General features: G+C 40.2%; 1 protein-coding gene and 1 long non-coding RNA gene across 3 annotated transcripts in view; one reads left to right on the top strand and one right to left on the bottom strand.

Moving 5' to 3' along the window:
- Window positions 1–18687, top strand: part of CERS5 (ceramide synthase 5) — a 30013-nt gene that overhangs the window by 8163 nt on the left and 3163 nt on the right. For both annotated transcript variants that reach the window (XM_082741312.1, XM_082741313.1), the window contains exons 2-9: window positions 10752–10857; window positions 11438–11568; window positions 12408–12465; window positions 14748–14798; window positions 15503–15595; window positions 17254–17382; window positions 17583–17689; window positions 18453–18609. In XM_082741312.1, coding sequence (XP_082597438.1) covers window positions 10752–10857; window positions 11438–11568; window positions 12408–12465; window positions 14748–14798; window positions 15503–15595; window positions 17254–17382; window positions 17583–17689; window positions 18453–18609 — 832 coding nt within the window. The remainder of the gene's footprint in view (window positions 1–10751; window positions 10858–11437; window positions 11569–12407; window positions 12466–14747; window positions 14799–15502; window positions 15596–17253; window positions 17383–17582; window positions 17690–18452; window positions 18610–18687) is intronic.
- On the bottom strand, window positions 163–18641 carry LOC309869741. The gene is made up of 3 exons (XR_014314340.1): window positions 18434–18641; window positions 14597–14669; window positions 163–412 (listed from the first exon to the last, which is right to left on the bottom strand). It is a non-coding gene; the product is annotated as an uncharacterized lncRNA (long non-coding RNA).

Below are 18687 nucleotides of genomic sequence, written 5' to 3'. Positions count from 1 at the left end.
TGTGTGTGTGTGTGTGTGTGTGTATTAAAGAATTTACTCAGGAAAATACCCTGACGTGGGTGCATATGTATAAGGGATATACAAAATAATGTATGGTTGGGAGTTATCAGCACACAAATGAATAGTATTAGTATAATTTAGTAATTTTTGCTCTCAGCATTCTTTTTCATTCTTAAAATTTATTGAGCATCCCTTATTCCTATTAGTTTTTCCATATTTGAAAGTAAAGTTGAGGGACACCTGGGTGGTGTCCCAATTAAGCATCTGCCTTCGGCTCAGGTCATGATCCAGGATCCTGAGATCAGTCCAGCATCCAGCTCCTTGCTCAGCGGGAAGTCTGCTTCTGCCTCTGCCTGCTACTCCCCCTGCTTGTGCTCATTCTCTCTCTCTCTGGCAAGTAAGTAAGTAAAATCTAAAGAAAAAAAAAAGAAAGTTGATAAATTTAAGAAATGTACTTTTTATTTCATTAAGAGTAACAGTAATAGGGGCACCTGGGGGGCTCATTCAGTTAGGCATCTGCCTTCGGCTTAGGTCATGATCCCGGGGCCCTAGGATCAAGCTCTGCATCAGGCTACCTGCTTAGTGGGGAATCTGCTTCTCCCTCTTCCTCTTCCCCTGCTCGTGTGCTTGCTCTCTCTCACTCACTCTATCTCTCAAATAAGCAAAATCTTAAAAAAAAAAAAAAAGTAACAGTAAGCCATGTTACATGTTAATGTGGATAACATTTTATAAAAGTAATCATTTTCAAAAATATTTAGAGAAAACAATCTCTTTCATGTCTGGCTTTAATAGAAGATAGTTGGATTCTTTTGGATTCTTCTTTCTGACTTCTGCATTCAATCTCTTGTGATTCAATCTCTTGGTTGAAGTATATAAATAAAAGCTGGGGGGCACCTGGGTGGCTCAGTGGGTTAAAGCCTCTGCCTTTGGCTCAGGTCATGATCCCAGGGTCCGGGGATCGAGCCCCACATCGGGCTCTCTGCTCAGCAGGGAACCTGCTTCCTCCTCTCTCTGCCTACTTGTGATCTCTGTCTGTCAAATAAATAAATAAAATCTTTTTTTAAAAAAAATTTTATAAAAATAAATAAATAAAAGCTGGCCTCACACAAATATGTCATTGGAAAGGAGAAGTAGTTTTTCTTTGATACAACACCACAACACAAGTAGTAGTTTCTTTTCTCTTTTTTAAAAAATTGGGCTCCACACCCAATGGGGAGCGCAACATAGGGCCTGTATTCACAACCCTAAGATCAAGACCTGAGCTGAGACCAGGAGCCAGATGCTTAACTGACTGAGCCACCCACATGTCTCTAAGTAGTAGTTTCTTAAATGTTGGTTGCATTGTGAAATCTGAAACCCTATCAATGAACTTTTCATTCATGTTAAAATCAATTAGTCTGTCTTAAATTTTGAATGGCTGTCAAGAATTGGTCACTTTGCCTCGTTGCATCCAAGAGAGCAAGATGGGTTACCAGTAGCTCTACTGGAGTCATCTGAGGAAATCTGGCAAGAGTTCTCATCCCTGGGGTACCTGGGTGACTTGGTTAAGTATCTGCCTTCAGCTCAGGTCATGATCCCAGGGTATTGGGATCAAGCCCCACATAAGGCTCCCTACTCAGTGGAGAGCCTGCTTCTCTCCCTCCATCTCCCTCTGCTGCTGTCTTGCTCTCTCTTAAATAAATAAAAATATTTTTTAAAAAAAAGTTCTCATGCTTGCCACATCTGCTCAAACTAGCGTGGTATGATCTTGAAAATACAGTCTCAGTATGTGCCACCATTGTTTCCATCAGTCTGTGAAGGATATAGGCTTAAGTAAGTTGGATTAAGTGAACTTCTTGAATGGGTCTTCTACCTTAACTGCAGATATCTAAGATACTTACTTTCATGCTAACTCTTTTTTTTTTTTTTTAAGATTTTATTTTTTTGACAGAGATCACAAGTAGATGGAGAGGCAGAGAGAGAGAAAGAGAGAGAGAGAAGCAGGCTCCCTGCTGAGCAGAGAGCCCCATGCGGGACTCGATCCCAGGACCCTGAGATCATGACCTGAGCCAAAGGCAGCGGGCTTAACCCACTGAGCCACCCAGGCGCCCCTCATGCTAACTCTTTGTACATAAAATAAAAGTACTTCAATTAAGAAAAAAGAAAAATACTGATTCATTGTGTTATAGTGTTATATAGATCTCCCAAATGTCAGTACATTCCTTTATATAATATTAAAAAATCATATTAGTTAAATCTCATCAGAACCAGTCTTATGAAAGCTTGAAGCACTGGGAAGTTGTCAAGCTCAAAGGTAGATATAAGTTCTCCAAAATTCTAATTTTCACTTGAAAGCTTGAATTTTATCATTGGCACTAGTTGTTTTTGTTTTTGTTTTTGTTTTTCCTAGTTTTTTGGGGGGGGGGGGTCATGAAAAGCTTAATTTTATTCATTTTCAATAAAATGTTTCCTGAAACACAGATCCAAATAACCTTGGTTTGTCTGTTGGCCATTCTTTCAGGTAGAAGTGGTATTCTGTGAAGAAAGTGATTCATTTGAGCACAGAACTCAGTTGAACTAGTGTTTCCTTAAGATAACTGTATACTTTGGTGTCCAGCAAAAGTGCTTTCTGTGTACTTCCCATTTGATCACAGAATGCTTTTTAAAAATACACTCAAAGGCTGATATTTATTAAAATCAATCATTTGTATTGCTTCAACGAGGACATTCTTAAGTGAACTGGCTTAAAAATAAATAACTAAGAGGACATATAGCAAGGAAGAACACAAAAACTACTACTACAGTTTGCTGCCACTGCCTTGATTTATTCTCAAGCACTGTAAATTTTACCTTCCATTGCTGTGCACTATCATTGCAAATTTCAGCACAGTAACAAAGGAAATTTTATTTCAAAAATGGTTTTTGCTTTGTGGGCCTCTAGAGAATATCTCAGGGACCCTGTGGGGTCTATAGACTGTACTTTGAGACTTCCTGCTGTAATTGAATAAGATCAAGCAGGGTGAGTGTGTAGAGTAAGAAAAGAACCTGCATAGAACTCTGAGGAAACAGCATGTTTTAGCAAAGGCAGGGGTTGTGGGGGCGGGGGGAGCCCAACAGAAGACAAGAGGTATGACAGCTTTATAGTATTTGATAATATCAGTAGTTAGCATTTAATAAGTACTTACTTGGTCCCAGGCACTGTTCTGAGTGCTAAGCGTTGTTGAGTCCTCATAGTAACTTTATGAAGTAGGTGGATGTTAGTTTATCCTTATTTTACGGGGTGAGAAAATGGGAGCATAGAGAAAGTTAAATAGCATGTCTAGGTGACTCAACTAGCAGTGTATACCAAGTAGTCTAGTTCTGCCAGAGAGATAGAGGGAGAAAACTAGGAAGAGTATGGCAGTAAGGAAGCTAAGAGAAGAGCATTTCAAGAGGGAGGGCAGGGTCAGTAACATAGAATAATGCCGAGTGGTCAGATAAGATAGAGGACTGAAAAGCATCCTTTTGATTTCACAGTAGGGAGCTTGTTGACAGCTTTGGCAAGAGCAGTGCCAATGGAGTGTAGGGACAGAGACCAGATGAGAGGGGGATGAATGCTAGGAATGAGTGGGAGTTAGAAGAGAAGGCTTGAGGAGAGAACTTTTTCCAAGAACTTCATAGTCAGAGGTGAGAGAGTGCCAGAGGGTATGAGGGGCAGGGAGAGCTGTTTAAAGATGAGAAGAACTTGAGTGTGTTTAAGTTCTGACAAGAAGAAAGAAATAGTGAGGCTGAAGATGATAGAGAGAAAAAAAAAAAGAATAAATAGAATGAAATTTCTGATCAGGAAGAGAATGGATATGAAGCACAGGAATCTTAGTTTATAGAGTGACTCTGATGCCAGAAATTGAAGGGATTCCCTTCTCAGTCAAGATGTTTAAGAATCAGTTATTTCTACTTCCTTCTTCTTCCTTATATACCCTCTCTAGAGTCTTTATTCTTCTGGAATTTCTTTGGTGAAGGTTACCACAGATCTCCAAGTTGCCAAATTAGTGGATATTGAAATCCTTGTCTTGATCTCTGCCTCATTTGATACAATTCTACCCCTGGCCTTCGTGGCCTCTAACTGCACCTTTTACGATAGTATTTCTCAGGATCCTGACCTTGGTTTTCTTCTCAATTTGTGTTCCTTTCTTGTTGCAATCACATGCACCGCCACAATTTTAGCTACCCCCTATATTCTCATTCTCTTGCTCTTTGTTTTTTCTTTCTCAGGTCCGAGAGAGACAGAGAGAGAGAGAGAGAGAGAGTGTGTGTTAAGCCCCTTTCCAAGTTTATTTGCCTACTAGACACTTCCATTTCAATGTTCCCATAGGCACTTCAAATTCAGCATAACACAATTCATCTATTACTCCCAAATTTGCTTTCTTACCTTACGTTCTACTTGGTTGAGACACCATAATCAAGTCTCCCAAGCCAGAAATAGGGAACACTTAACTCTTTATTTTGCCTTCTACATCTCTTCAGTCACCAGGTACTATTAGTTTTACCTCCTCAGCATCTCTGGAATCAATCCTTTCCTTTCCATTTCTATAGCCTTAGTTCAGTGCTTTATCACTTACAGCATGGAGTTTTTACAGTGGCCTTTAATTGATGACACTCCTTTTTTAATACACAAATCTATCTCTTCTCCACCTCAGCCTAAAACCCTCCAATGACTCTACATAGGATAAAGTTCACGCTTAGCATAACATACAAGGCACCTGTGATCTGGTGTATAGCTTTTTCTCCTGCCCCTGTTGCCAGCCCCAAATTTGTACATTGCATAGTTCTCTAAGCATATTTTGTTTCTTATCTTTACTTTAATACATCCTACTCCAGCTGCCTGAATGTCTTTTTTTACTTTCCCCTCTTTCCATCCTACAGAAGCCACTCAAATTTTTAATGTGATTGGTTTATTAAGAATTCAGTTGCAAAGGGAAGGGAATTTCGGAATCTGTTTTCTGTGGGACTCTGCATTTGCTTCTTGGGGGTACATATGTCTTGGGGCAAGATTTTTGAATGCTGCTTGTGTACCTAAGGATTAAATTCTCTAAACAGGCTTTCTCTGGCCTTAGGAATCTTTATTTAAGGGGTGCCTGGGTGGCTCAGTGGGTTAAAGCCTCTGCCTTCAGCTCAGATCATGACTCCAGCGTCCTGAGATCAAGCCTTCATCTGGCTCTCTGCTCAGTAGGGAGCCTGCTTCCTCCTCTCTTTCTGCCTGTTTCTCTGCCTACTTGTGATCTCTGTCTGTCAAATAAATAAATAAAATCTTTAAAAAAAAAGAATATTTAAACATCTTAGTCTCTCTCTAAAATAAATAAAATCTTTAAAAAGGACAGGAGTGGGTGCCTTGTTGGCTGAGTCAGTTAAGCATCTGCCTTAGGCTCAGGTCATGATCCCAGAGTCCTTAAATGAAGCCCCACATCAGGCTCCCTGCTCAGCAGGGAGCCTGCTTCCGCCTCTTCCTTGCCCCCTCCCCCACCCCAACTTGTGCTCTTTAAAATAAATAAGTAAAATCTTAAAAAAAAAAACCTTATCTCTCTTCCCACGTATGTGTGTGGGGGGGTGGGTAACATTCAGGTTCAGATATTGTCACTCATTACCTAATGTATACCATCCTCATCAGTCTGTATAAGACATTTCTCTTTTTATTGTATTTTTCCCCTTCATTCCCTATTTTGATTTCTTTGATGGTTATTTTTCTTTTTTTATATGTAAATTCTGACACTTTATATTTTTCCAGAAATTTATCTGAGCCACTGCTTCCCAACCTAATAATGTTGCTGCACATATAGAAAATATTTTGTGTATTGCACATTGAGGTATATGAGACCAGAGGCTACAGACTAAGGTTACCTAGCTACCACAGGCCCCATGGATCAGCCTGAGAGCTAAGAGCAGTATCTCGGGGTAAATATAGCCCAAATATATTACTTGCCATGATATACCAGTTAAAAAGCTTGATCTGTACTTTAAAATATATTTGTTTATAGTATATGTCCACCAGTGATGTTGCAGTGAATCAGGAAAATAGAATTGTTAGCAGAGCTCCCGTCTTTGGTATGAAAAAGCAAAGTAGTAAGTAATTCATCTTAATAAACTCAGACCTCATTCAGCCACTGCCATGTAGCTGCAGGGCAGGAAAAGGGCAGAATGAAATGATGTCTACAAAGCAGAACAGAAATGTTATAATCAGGTTGGGTCACTAGACTCGTGTTCCTGGAGTGGCAGGTAGATAGGAGTAGCTTACCATTCATTATAGGCCACTGAATGCCTACTAATTCAGACCTGCAGGCAAGGGGAAGTCTGGTCTTTAAATTATTTTAAAACTTGGGCAACAGATTGATCCTGGGGAGGACAAAAAAAACACAAGGTAAATTTGATTTCTCATTGTCATCCAGCATAGCAATTTTCAAACTATGATGTCAGGGATCTTTTACATTCTGAAAATTAGTAAGGATCTGAGAGAGTTTATGTTTATTTGGAGAACAGCTACCAACATGGGCTGCTTTAGAAATTAAAATGGAAATTTAAAACAAATAATTTTTTTTTTTAAGATTTTATTTATTTATTTGACAGAGAGAAACCACAAGTACACTGAGAGGCAGGCAGAGAGAGAGAGAGAGAAGGAAGCAGGCTCCCTGCTGAGCAGAGAGCCCGATGCAGGACTCGATCCCAGGACCCTGAGATCATGACCTGAGCCGAAGGCAGCGGCTTAACCCACTGAGCCACCCAGGCGCCCCTAAAACAAATAATTTTTATTAATTCATTTATAAATGACAAATTGAGGGGTGCCTGGGTGGCTCAGTGGGTTAAAGCCTCTGCCTTCGGCTCAGGTCATGATCTCGGGGTCCTGGGATCGAGTCCCGCATCGGGCTCCCCCCTCAGCGGGGAGCCTGCTTCCTCCTCTCTCTCTCTCTGCCTGCCTGCTTGTGATCTCTGTCAAATAAACACATTTAAAAAATAAATAAATAAATGACAAATTGATTATATTGGTAATATAACTGATGTCTCATGAAAAATATTTTCCAAAACAAAGCAAATGTGTGCTTGCTTCAGCAGCACGTATACAAAACAAAACAAAAAATTATGATAAGAATCGTATTATTTTACATTTTTGTAAGTCTCATTTGTACTTGGCAGCTGTATTCCCATGTCAGCCTCTGCATTCAGTCTATTGCAATGTCATGTAACCTGTGGAAAATTCCACTGTACACTCATGAAAGAATGAGAGAGAAAAGAATGATTCTGAAGTTATAGATTTGTTACGAGAGTGTTTGGACCTTATAGACCTCTTGAAAGTATCTCTGAAACCCTAGGAGTCTCTATGTCTTGCTTTGATAAGTGCTTATCTAACAGAAATGATGAAGACCTAATTTCAATTTTCTTCATTAAGGTGATTCATTAGGAACCTAAATAAATCTATATATTTAACTTTTATCAGAAAAAAAATTCTTTTGCAATCGTAAGCCCCTATTTATGGTTTTGTGCTTCACACTGTAGCACAATATAGGTGCTCCACAAGTATTTGTCAAATAGATAAATTTTCTTAGGGTCTGTAGTTGTATAACTGACTAGATGTCAGTGACTTTATCTTTCATTGCACTCTGTGAACTAATAAGGTCAGGATATGAGGTAATTACAGCTCTAGGATATTAAGTCCACTCCAAGGTCCAGATAATAAAAAAAATTATCTTGGCTTCACCCAGGTGAGCAGGGTACAAACCTGTCCCTGTTGTATGAAATAAGATTTCTTTTTTTTTTTTTTTAAAGATTTTATTTATTTATTTGACAGACAGAGATCACAAGTAGGCAGAGAGGCAGGCAGAGAGAGAGAGAGGGAAGCAGGCTTCCTGCGGAGCAGAGAGCCCGATGCGGGGCTCGATCCCAGGACCCTGAGATCATGACCCGAGCCGAAGGCAGCAGCCCAAACCACTGAGCCACCCAGGCGCCCCTGAAATAAGATTTCTTAATTCTTCTTGCCTTATGCCAAAGACACCATCAGTGAGAACCCAGACTGAACTGTTCTGGTAAAAATAATAATAGCTGCCTTAAAAAATAATAAGAAGAACAGCAGCTGCCTTTTAATGAATGTTTACTAAATATCAGGTACTGGGTGAGGCATGAATCATGTCATTTCATTTTTAAAATAACCCTGTGAAGTAGATTTTATCTCCCTCCAATAGGTGAGTAACTCACCAAGTCCTGTAGCTGGTAAACTCTAACTCGAGGCCTTTTAATCACCTGACTGCTTCTGAATTGAGAAAGAGCCCTGGATCAGGGAGCAAGGGTAGGAATTGGAAAGGCTGTTTTTGTTATTGGATGTACCTCTTCTTGTAATTAATGTAGATGAGAGATGACAGTGCTTTCATCTCATATAGCACAAACTCAAAAGCAAAGAATGACTGCCTTAATTACTCCTCTGGAGTTCCAAAAGAGCAGTGGTAGGATTTGTAAGACCTCTCACTTGTCAGTTACAGAGCAAAGACACAGACACAGACACAGAACCTTGGTAAATGCAAAAACAATATTCCCTGTATATTCTGTGTTCATAAGGAGTTTAAACGTGAGTGGGGTGCTAAAATATTTGTACACAGAATAATATACCAGGAAATAGAAATTAAAGTATCTACTAGTGTTGGCCTTCGAATGAAACTTTTGCACCACCTGTGTGAAAGGGGAGAATAGACTACAGATGTGGCTGACTTTGTGCTCTGAATAAATATTTCTCCATGGCTCAGTAACTTTGATGATAAGGGTAAAAAAAAAAGTTCTCACAGAGGAAGATAATAGTTTCTTATTCTCAGTCCCTCCCTTAGAGATAAATTCTGGATTCAAATGCAGATCAAGAAAATAGGTCAAGAGCACTCCATTGTATGCCTCCCAGTCTCATTTTCATCTTGGGACTCCTTAACGTGCGAAGAGAACTTAAAACTGATTTTGACTTATCCTGAAAATGATTCATGAGCCTTTCCTAGCGCTAATGCTCACAGAAGTTTATCGTTGTGAAAAAGAGAGCTCGCATGCTCTCTCTCTCTCTCTCCTCTCTTTCTTTCAGTAGTCTCTATGCCCTGTGTGGAGCCCAACACGGGGCTTGAACTCACAATCTGAGAGCAAGAGTCAGATGCTTAACCGACCAACCCACTGAGACACCCCTCTTTTTTATTTTCCTAAGATTTTTTTTCTTTTTAGAGTAAACTCTGTGCCCAACATGGGTCCTGAGCTCACAACCTTGAGATCAAGAGTGATCAACTGAGCCCTTACAGAGTGCCCTTACAGAGATCTTTCTTGAAGAACCAAAGAACAGTTCCTTAATTTTCAAAGATCTACACGTTAAAAACTAAGTACAATCAGTGATAATACCATGGAATCATAGATGTAGAAAAAAAATCTTAGGAATCACCTTATTACTTCTTCTAGATGATGAAACCAAGACCCAAGAGTTAAGTGACTTGACTGTTTATATGGCTTATTAGTGGTAGATTTGGGAATAGAACTGAATATTAATAGGTAATTTATTTCTCACCCTTCCCAATTTCCTTTCTTCCAGGCTACTGAAAGTTCTAAGTATTTACATAACCTTTTGATTAGCCAGGAAGGTGAGGGAGATGTAGGATATTTGTATTTAGGAAGAGCTCAGTCTCAGTTCTCCAGGGCCCTCCAATTAAGATCTTCTTGATCTTCTGATGTAAGGAAATCTACTGTTTATTAAGAATCTCATTTGTGGGGCGCCTGGGTGGCTCAGTGGGTTAAGGCCTCTGCTTTCGGCTCAGGTCATGGTCTCAGGGTCCTGGGATCGAGCCCCGCATCGGGCTCTCTGCTCAGCAGGGAGCCTGCTTCCTCCTCTCTCTCTCTTTGCCTGCCTCTCTGCCTACTTGTGATCTCTGTCTGTCAAATAAATAAATAAAATTAAAAAAAAAAAAAGAATCTCATTTGTGCCATGGTCTTCATGATACATTGTCTCGTTGAATACCTTACATAGGTTTTATAAAGTAGACCAGTGCTGCTAACGTTTTTTTTTGTTGTTGTTGTTGTTTTAAGATTTTATTTATTTATTTATTTGTCAGAGAAAGAGAGAGCCTGAGCAGGCAGAGTAGCAGGCAGAGGCTGAGAGAAAAGCAAGCTCCCCGCTGAGCAGAGAGCCCAATGCGGGACTCGATCCCAGGACCCTAGGATCACGACCCGAGCCAAAGGCAGCAGGTTAACCAACTGAGCCACCCAGGCATCCTGCTGCTAACGTTTTTTATGGGCATATGAAGAACGCCAGACGATCCTGTTACTGCAGATTCTGATTTTGCAGGTCTGGGATGGAGTCTGAGATTCTACATTTCCAAAAGGCTTATAGGAAAAACTAATTGTGTTTTTGGTCTGTGGCCCTTATATCGAGTTGCAAGGATGTTGATGTTGTCTTCATCTTATAGATGAAAAAAATGGATTTTGAGAGGTTCCTATAGGCAGTAAGTGGTAGACTGGTAGATAAAATGATAGGTTTGACTTAGGTCTTTCTGACTCTAAAGCACAAGATGTGATTAGGGAAGCCAGAGAATAATGGAAAGAGAGCTTAACATTCTAATATTTCATCAACAGGTCACTTCGCAAGTGAGTCAGTGGCAAGAATCCAGGACCAAATCAACAAGTCCTAGTTCCCAGCCAAGTGTTTTCCCTTTTGCCTCCCATCAGTCCCCTAATCAGGATCTTTCCTTTGTGCTTAGCAAACCATATTTAGAAATGGCTTTGGATTTTTCTTATTACAGGTTTATTGCCAAACCCTGTGCACTTCATGTTGGCATCCAGGACAGTGGTCCCTATCCGGCCCAACCCAATGCCATCCTTGAAAAGGTGTTCATATCTATTACCAAGGTAAGTGGCAAAGAAACAGAAGACGAGTCATGTGAGGGGTTGCTCCACAGGGAAGGGGAGGGTGGAGAGCAGGTATCTCCAAGGGTAGGGATAGGATGGGTAGTCCATATAACTAAAAGGAGAGCTTTATCCTGTCAGGGGGAATATCTTTGGGTCACTATCCCTTAAATAAGTCAAGTTTACATACATTTGAATTTTAGGCCTACTAGCCACCACAGTCCTGCCTTTCCCAGACACATCTTGATTTTATTTATCCCTGCTCCAGCTTCCGTCATTATCCAGTTGCATAATCAAGATAGGAAGGGTACCAATAGCCTGTGCAGCTTGGATTTTTAATAGCTTTTTTCACTCAACTTGGGCTGGAGGGAGATGACCAGAGAAGGAAGTATATAAAGGTAAAGGTCTTTGATCATGTAAAATAGGACTTCTTACTAAAAATGAGTTTGGGGATGAAATCTAGAAAGACAAACATCCCTTAAACTGCTGTAGTTATCACCCCTCTGCCACTCAGCTAGTCAGAGGGATTTAATGAGAGGATCAAAGAAAAAGGGATGTTCTGACTCTGGTCATACATCTACAGTATCCTGATGAGAAGAGGCTGGAAGGCCTGTCAAAGCAACTGGACTGGGATGTCCGAAAGATCCAATGCTGGTTTCGTCATCGGAGGAATCAGGACAAGCCTCCAACGCTCACAAAGTTCTGTGAAAGCATGTAGGTGTGCATAGGGAGGTGGGGAGTGAGGAGAAGGGTAGGGTGTGACCGGACTGAGGTTTTCTTTTGGTAGGACAGTAGTCAGTGGATGTAGAGGCTAACTCAAATTATTATAGGCAGGAAAGAAGAGAACTAGAAGACTGGTCACCATTAGTGTCTTGAATATGTTTACCACTAAGCTAAATGTTGTAGTTCCATTTTGTTCCCTTTTCCCAAACAGACTGGGAGGGCATTCCTCTAACTGCATTCATGTAGGTAGATAGGCACACCCTTGTACACCTCGGCAGAGATAGTACCAGCTTGCTCTAAAATGACATTTTGGTGGGAAACATCCCTTTTCTGGATATACTATATTTCATTTCACTGGGGTTTTACTAATTATCCTCTGGATATAGAATACAATTCATCACTGTCATGCAAAAAAAATATTAGGCACTATCATTAGGGAGTGTATGGAAGAAAAGTTGATTAAAGCCAGTATACACTTGTGGAAGTCTTTTAAACAGAGCTGGAAGATGTCTCTATCATTTTGGCTTTTTAGGTAACAGTATTCATCCCTATTTAGGAACTTCTCTCTTTTTTTTTTTTTTTTTAAGATTTTAATTTATTATTACTGTTTTTTTAAAGTAAACTCTATGGCTGATGTGCTCACACTTAAAATTCTGAGATCAAGAGTTGCATGCTGTACTGACTGAGCCAGTCAGATGCCCCTCTGGGAACTAACCTTATTTCTCACCCATAATTGTCTGAGCTCCAAGTCTGCTGTCTTGACTTCCTCAGCCTCAAAAGACTTTCTTTTGAGTGAATATTCATCTAACTTCTCTTCTTTGCCCACCCAGGTGGAGATTCACTTTCTATTTATCTATATTCTGCTACGGAATTAAATTTCTCTGGTCGGTAAGTCTAAACTGTCTGTGGTGTGCTACTGGATTCTAATCATGCCTATGTGTTTAGAGATAGAAGTTAAATACCATTAGCTCTTTATTTTCCTCCTCCCCTTTTATTTTTCCTATAATGCCTATGGCCCAGGTGTATATGCTAGATAGATAGTCTTCTATCTGGTGTCTGACTTCAATAACTTCTTAACTTTACTGTTTCTCCCCTTATTTAGGGGAGATAATAGTACTAATTGTAATAGTGTAGTATAGGTATAGTATTGATTAATCAGCATAGTCTGTGATGCTCTGTAAATCATTTGACAAAAATCCTGTTCTTCTAAGGAGGAGACAGTTGTAGAAATGGAATCAGTAACCCTTTAAAGTGGATAAAACTGGTAGTATTCCTGCTTTTTAGTTAATTATTAGAGGTGAAGAATTTCAGGGCTTTTTTTTTTTTTTAATATTTTATTTATTTGACAGAGTTACAGCGAGAGAGTGAACATAAGCAGGGGAAGTGGGAGAAGCAGGCTTCCCACCAAGCAGAGAGCCCCATATGGGGCTCCATCCTAGGACCCTGGGATCATGACCTGAGCGGAAGGTAGATGCTTAACTACTGAGCCACCTAGGCACCCCAAATTTCAGGCTTTTTGATTCCCAATTCCATGGTGGTTGGTTTTTGTTTTTTGTTTTTCACTATACCACACTATTTTCCTCTAAATGTTATAACTGAGGCTTCAAAATACATGAAGTAAAAAGAGGCAGAACTGAAGGAATGGACTGGACAAATCCATACCATTGTTGGTGATTTTAATACTCTTCTTTCATAATTGACCAAGTCATTAGATAAAAAATTACTAAGGATGTAAATTTGTACAACACAATCAGTTTGACCTAATTGACATTTAGAGAACACTCTGCCAACAGCTGAAGAATATATATAATTTTCAAGTGCACATGGAATGTGAATTAAGACAGACCACATGCTAGGCCATAAAATAAGTCCCAGTAAATTTTAAAGTTTTGAAATCTTATAAGGTATGTTCTCTGCCCATAATGGAATTTAGCTAAAAATCAATAATATTAAGATATCAAGAAAATATTTGCAAGTTAAACTTTTGAAAATGACCCATGAATTAAAGAAGAAATCACAAGGGAAATTAGAAAATATTTAATGGAATTATGCTGAAAACCCAGTCTACCAAAACTTGTGGGATGCAGCTAAAGCATGCTTAGAGGGAAATTTATAGCTTTAAATGCTTATATTAGAAAAGAAGGAAGCTTTAAAATCAATGATATAAGCTTTTAAGATCTGGAGAAAGAGGGCCACCTGGGTGGCTCAGTGGGTTAATAAAGCCTCTGCCTTCAGATTAGGTCATGATCTCAGGGTCCTGGGATCGAGCCCCAAATAGGGCTCTCTGCTTGGTGGGGAGCCTGCTCTCCCCTCCACCCCGCCTGCCTCACTGCCTACTTGTGATCTCTGTCAGATAAATAAACAAAAATCTTAAAAAAAAAAAAAAAAAAAAAAAGATCTGGAGAAAGAAGAGCAAAGTAAGTTAAAGGAAAGAAATAACCAAAAAAAGATAAAAAAATTAATGAAATATCTATCATAGACCTATACTCCTGTAACAAATAATACATTATATATTAGTTACTTGAATTTAAATTTTTAAAAAATTAATGAAATAGGCATTAAACAAACAATGGAGAAAACTGATAAAGCCAAAAGTTGGTTCTTTTTAAGGTTTAATTAAAGCTGTTAAACTTCTAGAATAAAAAAGAGAAAACAAATGATCGTTGTCCAGGAGAAAAAGGGGCTCTCACTATAGATCCTGTTGATGTTGGAAGGATAATGACAATATTATGAACAATTTCATAGTAATAAATTCAACAACTTAGATGAAATAGACAAATTCCTTAAAGAACATAATTGAAACTCCAACAGAGATAATTATTTTTGACTTTTGAATCTTCGGCATGGAGCTGTCTCTCCGTTGTCAGACGGAATCATTGTCTTCCTGCTTCCCTATTTCCCATATCCTAGATGTTGATATTTCCAAAAACTATCCTAGAGCTCTCCGTACTCTCATTTACCTCCAAGTATGGTTTTTCTCTTTGTAATAACACTATCTTGATTTAGAAGAAAAACCTACCCATTTATTGAGCCTTTCAGGACCCATCGGTTCCGTCAAGAATTCCCTTTTCTTCCCCATCTCTCTTGTGCTCCTAGTATAGAGAAAGGGATTTATAGGTAAGCCAGGGTTGACTCCTAAAGGCTAACCTGGATTATCTGTTTTCTCTTAGTCACCTTGGTTCTGGGACATCCAACAGTGCTGGCGTGGCTATCCATATCAGGTATGGTCTGAGCGCTTTCAAGACAGGGGCCTTATCTATGTGTGGAAGGTACAGTAGGCAGGGCAGTCTCAGGGCAGATAGCATGTCTTCTTGGTATTCTGGAGGGATTAGGGGCTGAGTCTCTTTGAGTCATATATTCAGGGTATCTATTTCTGGGGCCCCCCATAACAGTGAAGTCCAGCCATCTTTTTGTTCCAGATTCCCTATTATATTCACACTAATTGGGGTGGAAAGAAAAGCAGCTTCCTGGCACTTAATGAGATGCTTTCTGATTCAGGTGATCTTTTTGAATCAAGGGTAACTTGGAGTCCCCTTAAAAGTATCTTGGTTCTAACCTATTACTAGAAAAATGTCAGGGGCTGCTAACAGGATAGAAGAAAAGACTTGAGTGTCTTCAATCCCCTGAAAATCAGCACTAATTGTCCAGAGTTCTAGACATACTGATTTGATTGTGCTATTTTGTGTGTTAACCCTATCTGATCTTTTCTAAAGATGTGAGCTGAAAATGTGTATGTGGAGGGGCAGAGAAGAGGTTTAATTCTCCACACTAATCCAAAGCCTGTCAGCTAGTACAGATCTTAGAAGATGATGGGGAAGACCTAGGGTGTCTAATAATTTTGGGGATTGGTCCTCTGAAACAGGAAGTTGTGAAGATGGAATGAATTTTTGACTAGCTGGTATTCTAACTACTTTCTCTTTTCCAGCCTCTCACAAGTGGGCTTTATTACTATTACATCATGGAATTGGCCTTCTATTGGTCTCTTATGTTTTCTCAGTTTATAGACATTAAACGGAAGGTAAGGACACTGCCTCCCTCCATGCTAATTTATTGCATCCTCCTCCTTTCTAGCAGCCACCATGATTGCTATTCTGGATTTTCTGGCCTGCCTGGGACCACAAAAGAGGGAGAAAGTAGGTTTGATGAGACTGTTAGGTCTTGATAATGCTCTCAGAAATGAGACTTAACCAAAGATGAAGTAAGTGTATCTGAAGCATTCTGGGCAGCCCAGGATAAGAACAGTTAACCAGCTAAAAAGCATACCCTTTTCCTTAGTTTTCTCTAAGGTTCTTACATGTATAAAGTTCTGGAAACTAGTCAGAACTTGGGGATAGCAAGGCCTCATCCAGGAAGAGGCCTGCTTTCAAAAAAGCAAGATCTGGCTTTTGATTTACATCAGAGATCCTTGCTCTTTCTCTGTTCTTCCTTCTTGGTAACTCCAGCTACTCAAAGAATGTCAACTGGAAGGGGTTTTAGATGACTTAGTTTACTGTTTTCTTGCTATTGTTTAGGAAACAGAGATTCAGGGAAGTGAGTTGACTTGCCTACACAGTGACAAAGTTAGAAATGACTTAAGTTTTTTATACACAGACAGAAAGGACAGAATCTTCACTTTTTATTGGTATGCACCTGACATAATGTGGTTCCAGCAGCTCTAACGTTAATCTGTCACTAACTCATGATTACCTTTGGTAAGGAAAACCAGGGTTAGTATTTATGGGAATGGATTGACACTAATCTGGGTTCTTAGTTTTTGTATAATCCAGAAGCTCCGTACTCAGTTCAGATGCCCTTCACTCTCCAATGGTCAGGAAACACAGGTCCCTTTATTAAAAATTTATTTTAAAACACGACACATAAAAAGGTTCATAATATATATGTGGCTTTTAAAACATACTGGAACATATACCTATTAACCCATCCAGCTCAAGAACTAAAACCTACCATTATATCTATGTGGAGAGAGCACAGACTTCTCATCCCTGTTTCTCTGACCCAAATTCACCTGCCTTCTCCCATCCTCTGTCCCTCAGTGGGTTGAAAAGTATTAGATATGTCTGATAACAGGTATTTAGAGATTTTTTCCAAGTTTAACTTGGCATTTGAACTAGAGCTTTAAATCTGAAAGCAGAAGTTGCTTACAGTTAAGATAGATTATTTAGTATTTCTCTGCAACTTTTTTTTTTTTTAAAGATTTTATTTATTTATTTGACAGAGATCACAAGCAGGCAGACAGGCACTGATCCCAGGACCCCGAGATCATGACCTGAGCCGAAGGCAGCAGCTTAACCCACTGAGCCACCCAGGCGCCCCTCTGCAACTTTTTAGAACAGTTTAGCTTCACCCCCCACAGACCTCTCCTGTTAAGTCCCTTTGGTTGAAATTTCCTTCATCAGAACAGTCTTAGAATCTCAAAGATACTGCTTATAGGTCTGATTACCACCTGGGAAATTATTTCCAAGTGTCAGGTCAGCATACATGGTCTACATATTCTGCAACTTCCAAACAGAATGGTTATTTTCCATGCTTGGAGCTATATTAACATAGATTATAGGTCAGTTACTGGTGTAGAGTCTTGGGTCGAATGCTAGGGTGCTTCATAAGGGAGTGTTTAAACAAAATAGAACCTCTATGGCCTTGCCTTTACCCGCCTCTGCTGTTTCTGTTCCATCCTAGGACTTCCTGATCATGTTTGTGCATCACTTGGCCACCATTGGGCTCATCACCTTTTCCTACATCAACAACATGGTTCGGGTGGGGACTCTGATCATGTGTTTACATGATGCCTCAGACTTTTTGCTGGAGGTAAACCACCCCCCGTCCAACCTCTGTTTCCACATTATTCCTCTTTCTCTCCTCCGCCCCCCCACCCCGCCGCCGTGCCGACCAACCCATTTCCTCAATATTCCTCTTTTCCCTCCTTTGTGTCAGAGAACTGGCTTTCTCCCCAGCTCAGTTCTTTTCTTCCCCCACCCCCAACTCAGTTCTTCTCTTCCTTTCTACAGGCAGCCAAACTGGCCAATTATGCCAAATATCAGCGTCTCTGTGACACCCTTTTTGTGATCTTCAGTGCTGTTTTTGTGGTCACTCGTCTAGGAATCTACCCATTCTGGTAAGTGTTAGGGCCATGGAGCTGCGGTCAGTATGTAGCTAATGATACCTTTTGCCAGTTTAGGGAACAGGCCACCAGACACCCTATTGCCCTGCCTTATCCTGGGCCTAACCTGACCGATGGACTCTCCCAGGACCTTACTTCCCTTGCACAGTATTTCTAGGAAGATGTGATCCAGGCTGAGAATATCTAGCTCACTTGCCTGTGGCTTTCCAGACTCCTCTGAGGAATAGCCCTCCTTTTATGCCTAAGTAATTCCTTTGCCTTCTTTTGCACTGACTGCAAAATTCTCTTCTTATTTTCCTGTTCTTCTGGCCTCCCGCATTGTAACCAACACACACACCACTCTCACTTCCACCCTCACTGCTCTGTACAAAGCCAATGACTGTAGGTTGGGGATTCTCTTTCGTCTGAGGGAATCAACTACCGACTGTCCTGTCTGTGCCGAAGGGCCTGAGTAATGGTTACGATTATGATTAAAACTGCTGCCCCAGTTTTGTGAGACGATTCATATTTGAAACGATTAATGATACGACTTAACCCATCAGTTCCTGAGACTTACCTATCTTTCCTTGCCTCCTAAGATCAAAAACTTCATAGGCCCCCTTTCTTTATATTTTTTCACTGTGGATGAATATCCCTGGCATTTCAACTGTTAGAACAGAGAGAGAAAAAGCTTACTGGGTTCTGCTTCCTAGGGAACTGAGCTTCATTCCTGTCCTGGCTTTGACTTTAGAATCTCACCACTGGCCTCCTCTTCTAGGATTCTGAACACGACCTTCTTTGAGAGTTGGGAGATGATCGGGCCTTATCCCTCCTGGTGGCTCTTCAATGGCCTTCTCCTGATCCTGCAGGTCCTTCATATCATCTGGTCCTACCTAATTGTACGAATTGCTTTCAAAGCTTTGATCCGAGGAAAGGTGAGGAGGAAAGATGGCTTCTTTCTTTGGGGCTGGATAGCAAGATAGACATTACTTAGTAGACCTTCTCTATCTAGC

The sequence above is a fragment of the Mustela nivalis genome (assembly GCF_964662115.1).
Source record: "Mustela nivalis genome assembly, chromosome: 7".
Taxonomy (NCBI): Eukaryota; Metazoa; Chordata; class Mammalia; order Carnivora; family Mustelidae; genus Mustela; species Mustela nivalis.
The sequence above is the reverse complement of the archived record's forward strand: the minus strand, read 5'-3'. Positions and strand labels throughout refer to the sequence as shown.